The sequence below is a fragment of the Apium graveolens genome, chromosome 9 (genome assembly GCF_009905375.1).
Source record: "Apium graveolens cultivar Ventura chromosome 9, ASM990537v1, whole genome shotgun sequence".
NCBI classification, from domain to species: Eukaryota; Viridiplantae; Streptophyta; class Magnoliopsida; order Apiales; family Apiaceae; genus Apium; species Apium graveolens.
In genome coordinates, this window is record NC_133655.1 from 235000014 (window position 1) to 235007478 (window position 7465).

A 7465-nucleotide genomic window follows, 5' to 3' on the forward strand; every position below is an offset into this window, starting at 1 on the left:
TATTATAAACCAATATGTATATAAGGGTACTAAGTTGCATATAATGTTGCATATGATAATACTGAGTTGCATGTGTTGTTGCATTGTAGGTTTATACGTTCTTGGATACTAAATTAATACTATGAGCATGGACTAACTTAAAAGGAATATCATGCCAGTGCATTTACTATCTAAAGACATGATAATATTGAATTCATTTGGATTATTGGCCCCATAGAGGCTCTTAATGAAGCTGCACTTTGGATTTTTAAAAAAAAGCAGTAAAATTGATCACAACGTTGCAAATTAGGTTGATATTTGCATATAGTATAACATTCAGTGTTGCTAATGTTTAACAGACATTATAATGCTAATATGCAATAAAAATCAACTTCAAATGCCACTGAAACTAGGTTATCAGTGCCACTTGATACCTTAACCTGAATTAAACAAGAAATAATTTTTAAAGTTAAATATATAAAATTAGTAGTTTTATTATGTGTACTGTAAAACGACAATTGTGTATTTGCTTGAGAAAAAACAATTAATGTAATTATATAAAGTAACTAATTCAAGTAATTCAGAGTAGAGGATTTCGACAAGTTCTTCTATTATGTTCGTACTGATTGCAACTCCCGCATTTGAGTTGTTCATGATGTTTTGCATTTATCTCCCAAGAAGCTTTGCATCTTCTTTTTTTGGTCTTCCCACTCTTACTCGTCCTTGTGGAGGATTTAATTTCATTGACTTGATATTTTTGGGTACTTTCCACGTGTCTTTGTGACCAACAGGGGACACTGTCTCTTCATAATAATGAATCATTGTTTCCTTTGTGAAATATGGTGAACAATAATCATATGGATCATAAGGAAGTTGGTCCAGTTGAAACCTATTGCATGTGTAGGTTCTCAAACCAATATCAACTATAGCTTTTCTATCACCATTATGAACTTCAAACGAAACATCATTTATCAGATGCACCTGTACACATATGAATATATAAGTCACTGCTTGTCAATACACAATATATTAAAAATTCTAAAATTAAAAATTGTACCGTCAAATTAATTGAGTATAGGTAGTTATCTTTCAATATTTCTTTGAACTAATTGGTCAGTCTTGTCAAGGTTGCATTTGCTATATTTCTATTGCTCCAACTCCATTTTTGGATCAAAGCATGCAAACTCTTAGCATAGTACAAACCGGGAGTTCTCGAATTGCTATGATTACATAAATTAAAGATTCAGCAATGTTGGATGTTAAGTTTGAGTACTTGTTATTTGGTGAATGAACTCTTGCCCATTTGTCATACCCAACTTCTTCCAAAAATATTCTTATTCTGCTATCAACCTTATCAAGATCTCTCATGTAATACTCAAACACTTTTAATAGTGTATGCATTTACCGCTGAGAAGAAAGACTTTTTAACCTTTTTTGAGTTCTTCTTGAACTTACTTTTAATATTGTTCAGGAGATGAAAGATGCAAAATCTATGTGGTATCTTCGGATACACTTTGTTGACAGCTTTTATTATGCTCTCATGACGATTAGATATTATAGTCATGTCTCCTCTCAATCGATAAGCATATCCGAACTTGTCAAAAACCAGTCCCAAGACTCATCATTTTCTGAATTGACTACAGTGAATTCCAATGGAAAGATCTTACCCCCTGCGTCCTGAGTTGCTGCCACAAATAATGTACCTCTATGAGCTGATTTTAGAAAGGTACCATCAATAATGACAACTGGTATGCAATGAGGCCACCCTTTCATTGAAGCATTCAATGCAACAAAGACGTATAAGAAACACCCATCCTCTCCCACTTTAAAACTAACATTTGATCCTGGATTTGTATAATGCAACATAAATAAAGTACCAGTTGAGCATTAGATTCGTTTGCGTTGCCTCTAACAATTTCTTGCACTTTTTCCATGGATCTCCAAGTTTTGTTGTACTTCAGTTGCACTTTATAATCATGCTTCATGTCTCTTATTATATCTGCAACTGTGTATTTTGTTTTGATATTGGTGTATTTGTTTTTTATGATGTCTGCAATGATGGTTGCAGTGGCCTGCCGTTGATATTTAAATCTTAACTCTAGATCACAGGTGTGAGTGTCACCCAACCTCCGTATTATGAACTGACTTGTTTGTCCATTTCGTGATGCGCGCATCATCCAGCTGTAATTTTTGTCGAGGCATGCAACCAAATACTCCCTATGGCAAAAACTTTTAACATGAAACTGAAAATTATTACGAATGGCATAATGACTCAAAACTATCTTCAGTATTTCTCTGTCTTTGTTTATTTGATCCAATTCAATCTGATCATGTTGCTTGTTGCTAATGACAAACTTCTTCTCAATATGAGTTGCATCCCCAATATTTTCAAACTCATTTAATATATCCATAAGTTGACCAGATATGAGTTCTGCGTAGTCAATCTAATCTGTAATCATTTCTCCATCCATTTTAGTAAGTGAATTTGATGTTGCATCTTCAGGTTGCACTGCTTCAATACACACATAATCACTTGTCGTTCCACTCCTGCTTGACGTAATAGTGTCTTGGACATTATTTTCTCCGATTGTCAAACACAGAGGGTATCTTGTAAATCCTGGTTCTCTTTTCTTCAACCCAATATAAAACATAAGTTGGCAATCATTATCAATATCAAATGGAGGATAACTATCTCTAACTTTGTAATATCCGGGATATATCGTGTAATTATTTTTGCTATTATATAATTATTATGTGTGTTCAGTATCTATTCTGTGAGTTAATTGTTAAGTGTTATCTGTACTTGAATATTCAAAAAAAATAATATTAATTGAGTATTTTAATTTTTATATGTCCAAAATAAAATATAGATAATTTTCATATCTCCCTAATTATTTTTATGTTGGTTTATGGATTTATAAGAATCATATGAAATTTCTAAAATCTTTTTCCGGGTAATTAAAATCTATTTTATAAAACGGGAACCAACCGACGTCAACCGTTGTTACGTTTTTGGAACCCGAAACTCTTTCGAGAACTCCTTCCTAACCTAATTATAATATTCCGAGCATATTCCATGTTTCGACTTTTTCGATCCGGCGTACGGTTGGTCCTGCGCGGGTCCCGGCGCAACATTTTCGATACAATATTCGTTTCGGTAAATCAATAAAACCCGTATTTTCGATAAACGGGAGCTTTTTATTAAACTATAATAATTATCACTTCGTAATACGTGTAACCAGGCGCTAAGACCAAGACCGCAGTACAAATTGTACTGATTTGGATAATTATCCCGAAAACCGATACCGTTTGGATCAGTTTTTACAAATAAATGTACCGTTCTATATCCGGAATGATCCAACGGGATACTAATTTTCCGTAATTATAAATAGCCTTTTACCGTAATTTATTTCGTATCAAAATCAATTGCAGACAGATAATTATATAATTTTCAGAGAAAAACCCTAATTTCCTAAAACTGTTCTAAGAATCAAACAAGCATTTGGAGGTGTTATTGAATTCGGTTTGGAAAGCTCGAGTAACCAATCTAAAGGTCTTGAAGAGCTCTACCAGATTCTGTAATCCATACACCTGCAGAAATCAAGGTTATTTTTCTAAAAAATTATTTATTTTCGAATTTATTTTATTAAAAATATGAATTTTTGTTCGGATGATTGTTTGTATGATTTGATGATTGCATGTTGTAGAGCTTGTTTTCCTGATGATTTTCATATGTCATACGTCTGATTTGGAGTTCAATAACATGTTCAAATTTGAGTTTGATTTTCGAAAATTTAAAATTAGGGTTTATAACCCGTATGAATGTTCTTAATTGAAATTTGGGGGTTTCTTATTCTGTGATAGATTGATGTTGTGTTATAGTGGGTTGTGTTCTCTGTGAAATTTGCAATCTAGTCGTATAAGTTTCATGAACCAACGAGGTCTGTAGAGAAGGGAGTTGTGTTTTGAAGTTTTTCGATGTTCGCCGGAAACTGGAAAATTTCACGGCCAAATTCCGGCCAACTCAGGGATTGTTAGGATGAATTGATTGCATGGTTGTGTTCCTGGTGTTGTGTAGATGTGATATGGAGGTGATGGTGGCCTGAGCATCCCTGGAACGTGTGGCGCCCTCCAAACCCAGGTCAGAAATTTGGGGTCCACACACACATCTTAATTATAACCTGCTTATAGCAATAATAAAGATAATAATAATATATGCAATGACCCTACTTACCAATCACCACGGACCGCAACAGGTTAAAGTATGCACACAAGCCAAACACACTAATATATTACAAACAGTTCAAATCCCAACTATTTCAAATTCAAACTGAGTATTAAACATTATTACAAACTTTTACAAACTTAAATTATTCCAAAAGAAGCCTACTAGCTCAGCTTTCTCAACCTGAACCCCTAGCTGTCGCGCTGGACTGGGGATCCTCTTTACCAACTGGTTCCTTTTTAACTGGAAAGAATATAAACAACATCGCACGAATGAGCTAACTAGCTCAGCAAGTCACAATGACAAAACTGAGAATAATGATCATCAGGTGAATATGTTTATGATATCAAGTGAACAATGGATTATGATTTAGAATTGGATATTATACTTTTAATTTAAAAACCAAGGTTAGGCTGCTGATCAGTCACGCACTAACCCCGAGCAAGGCACACAGCATTGCTCTAACTACTGGATCCAAGGCACACATTGGCCTAACTTGACCATTATATGGTCTGACCACGAATCTGGTCCACAATTTTATAAAAACAATCCAATTCTAATATAATAACAGAATATGCAATAGTAAACAATAACCGAAATCATTAACAACAATAAATGTTTAACAATGAAAGGGTTTCAATCCTTGTAAGGATCAATAAGGCAATTTAAAAGCTTGGATGCTGGGTAATGAAAAAATTGGATAACAAAGGAATCAACGTTTCAAGGTTTCAAGGATTCGATCTTTCAAAGTATAAGATACCATGGGTTGAGTATATAATAATTCATTTCAGTGTTTGGTATTTAGTTTGTATGTATTTGTAGAGTAGTATCGTAGATTTGTGGTTCTTGTTTGGGTATACAATAATCAATGGATTAGAAAGAATATGATTCATGGCTCAAGGACAATAACTGAAATCAGGATTTAGGTTTCTGTGCTTCAAAGCACTTGCAATATCACAGGATTATCAAGTACTACAATATCTCGAGAAAGTTCAGAACACTTGCCTGGTATTAGCTTACTACACTGCACTCGCTTCCAATCACAACCGTTTTACTCCTCAACTACCTGTTTCCCTTTCCTACGTCTTGCCTCTTCTGCTCACATATCATAAGCATCTATCAATAATTTACTCATGGAATTCTATTCAACACATACTTCTATCTACCCTTCGTTTTACCCAAATCCGATTAACGGATTGAAAGTTATGCAATAATCAAGTAAACACCGAATATATAGACCGATAGTCAATTAACAAATCACATGTAGCACATAATACATCACGTAATCAATGATATATTATTTATAAAGAAGTCTCGGGTCATAAATAGGCTTTCTGGTATTTAAAATGATTTTTAAAACATTTTTCGGAATTAAACGGGTCGTTGGATCAATTTCGGGTTAATAAACAGGGTTCGGTTGGCCCATTCTAGCTCCGAAATAATTTTAGAATAATTATCGAGCCTTGGAAATAATTTAGAATAATATTTTAAGGCTCGAAACTATTTTTCAAAATTTTTAAATCATTTTTAAATAATTAAATCTAATTAAATAACTAATTAAAATCAATTAATAATTAATTAAATCAATTAATCAATTAATTTTCGAATTAATTGACCAATTAATCAATTATAAATTAACTGAAATTAATTAACTAATTAATTTAGATTTATTTGTGAATTAAAAATAATTTTCAGAATTAAAATAATAATTTTTAGAATTTTCAAAAATTAAAAACGAATTTTTATAATAAAAATAAATTGGAAATATGATTTTTAAACATTTTATAAACAGGAATCCTAAATTTGCAAAGTCTGGAAACTTCAGGGACCTAACTGTATCGTCCCCAAAAGTCCAGGGACCAAACTGCAATTTTACACACCGTCGCCGGAAAACAGTCGGATTCGTCGGAGAACACGATTCTGACCTCCTCACCTTACCAAAAGCTCCAGATCACATCTACAAATTACCAGGAATACAATCATGCAATCAAAACAACCTAACAATCCCTGAATTGGCCGGAATTTGGCCGTGAAGTTTTCCAGTTTCCGACGAACATCGGAAAACTTCAAAACACAACTCCCTTCTCTACAGACCTCGTTGGTTCATGAAACTTATACGACTAGATTGTAAATTTCACAGAGAACACAACCCACTATAACACAACATCAATCTATCACAGAATAAGAAACCCCCAAATTTCAATTAAGAACATTCATACGGGTTATAAACCCTAATTTTGAAATTCGAAAATTAAACCCACTTTTGAGCATGTTATTGAACTCCAAATCAGACGTATGACATATGAAAATCATCAGGAAAACAAGCTCTACAACATGCAATCATCAAATCATACAAACAATCATCCGAACAAAAATTCATATTTTTAATAAAATAAATTCGAAAATAAATAATTTTTTAGAAAAATACCCTTGATTTCTGCAGTGAAATAAAGCTCAGAATATGATAGAACACCTCAAATCCTTCGTTTTGGTTACTCAAGCTTTGAAAACAGAGATCGGTAACGCCTTCGTTTTGCTATTTGATTCTTAGAACAGTTTATGTAATTAGGGCTTTTCTCTGAAAATTATATAATTATCTGTCTGCAAATGATTTTGATACGAAATAAAATACGGTAAAAGGCTATTTATAATTACGGAAAATTAGTATCCCGTTGGATCATTCCTGATATAAAACGGTACGTTTATTTGTAAAAACTGATCCAAACGGTATCGGTTTTCGGGATAATTATCCAAATCAGTACAATTTGTACTGCGGTCTTGGTCTCAGCACCTGGTTACACGTATTACGAAGTGATAATTGGGATAGTTTAATAAAAAGCTCCCGTTTATCAAAAATACGGGTTTTATTGATTTACTGAAATGAATATTGTATCGAAAATGTTGCGTCGGGACCCGCGCAGGACAAACCGTACGCCGGATTGAAAAAGTCGAAATATGGAATATGCTCGGAATATTACAATTAGGTTAGGAAGGAGTTCTCGAAAGAGTTTCGGGTTCCAAAAACGTAACAACGGTTGACGTCGGTTGGTTCCCGTTTTTATAAAATAGATTTTAATTACCCAGAAAAAGATTTTAGAAATTTCATATGATTCTTATAAATCCATAAACCAACATAAAAATAATTAGGAAGATATGACAATTATCTATATTTTATTTTGGACATATAAATATTAAAATACTCAATTAATATTATTTTTGAATATTCAAGTACAGATAACACTTAAGAATTAGCTCGCAGAA

At 33.0% G+C, this 7465-nt stretch overlaps 2 protein-coding genes across 2 annotated transcripts; both read right to left on the reverse strand.

Annotated features, from left to right (window-relative positions):
• Positions 1-645: 645 nt before the first annotated feature.
• Positions 646-1380, reverse strand: LOC141686060 (uncharacterized). The gene is made up of 2 exons (XM_074491122.1): positions 1183-1380; positions 646-960 (listed from the first exon to the last, which is right to left on the reverse strand). The coding sequence occupies exons 1-2, from the start codon at positions 1378-1380 to the stop codon at positions 646-648; spliced, it is 513 nt and encodes a 170-aa protein (XP_074347223.1).
• A 171-nt stretch (positions 1381-1551) lies between these two features.
• Positions 1552-2390, reverse strand: LOC141686061 (uncharacterized). The gene is made up of 2 exons (XM_074491123.1): positions 1886-2390; positions 1552-1823 (listed from the first exon to the last, which is right to left on the reverse strand). Exons 1-2 carry the CDS (start codon positions 2388-2390, stop codon positions 1552-1554), a joined length of 777 nt encoding a protein of 258 aa, XP_074347224.1.
• Positions 2391-7465: the final 5075 nt, after the last annotated feature.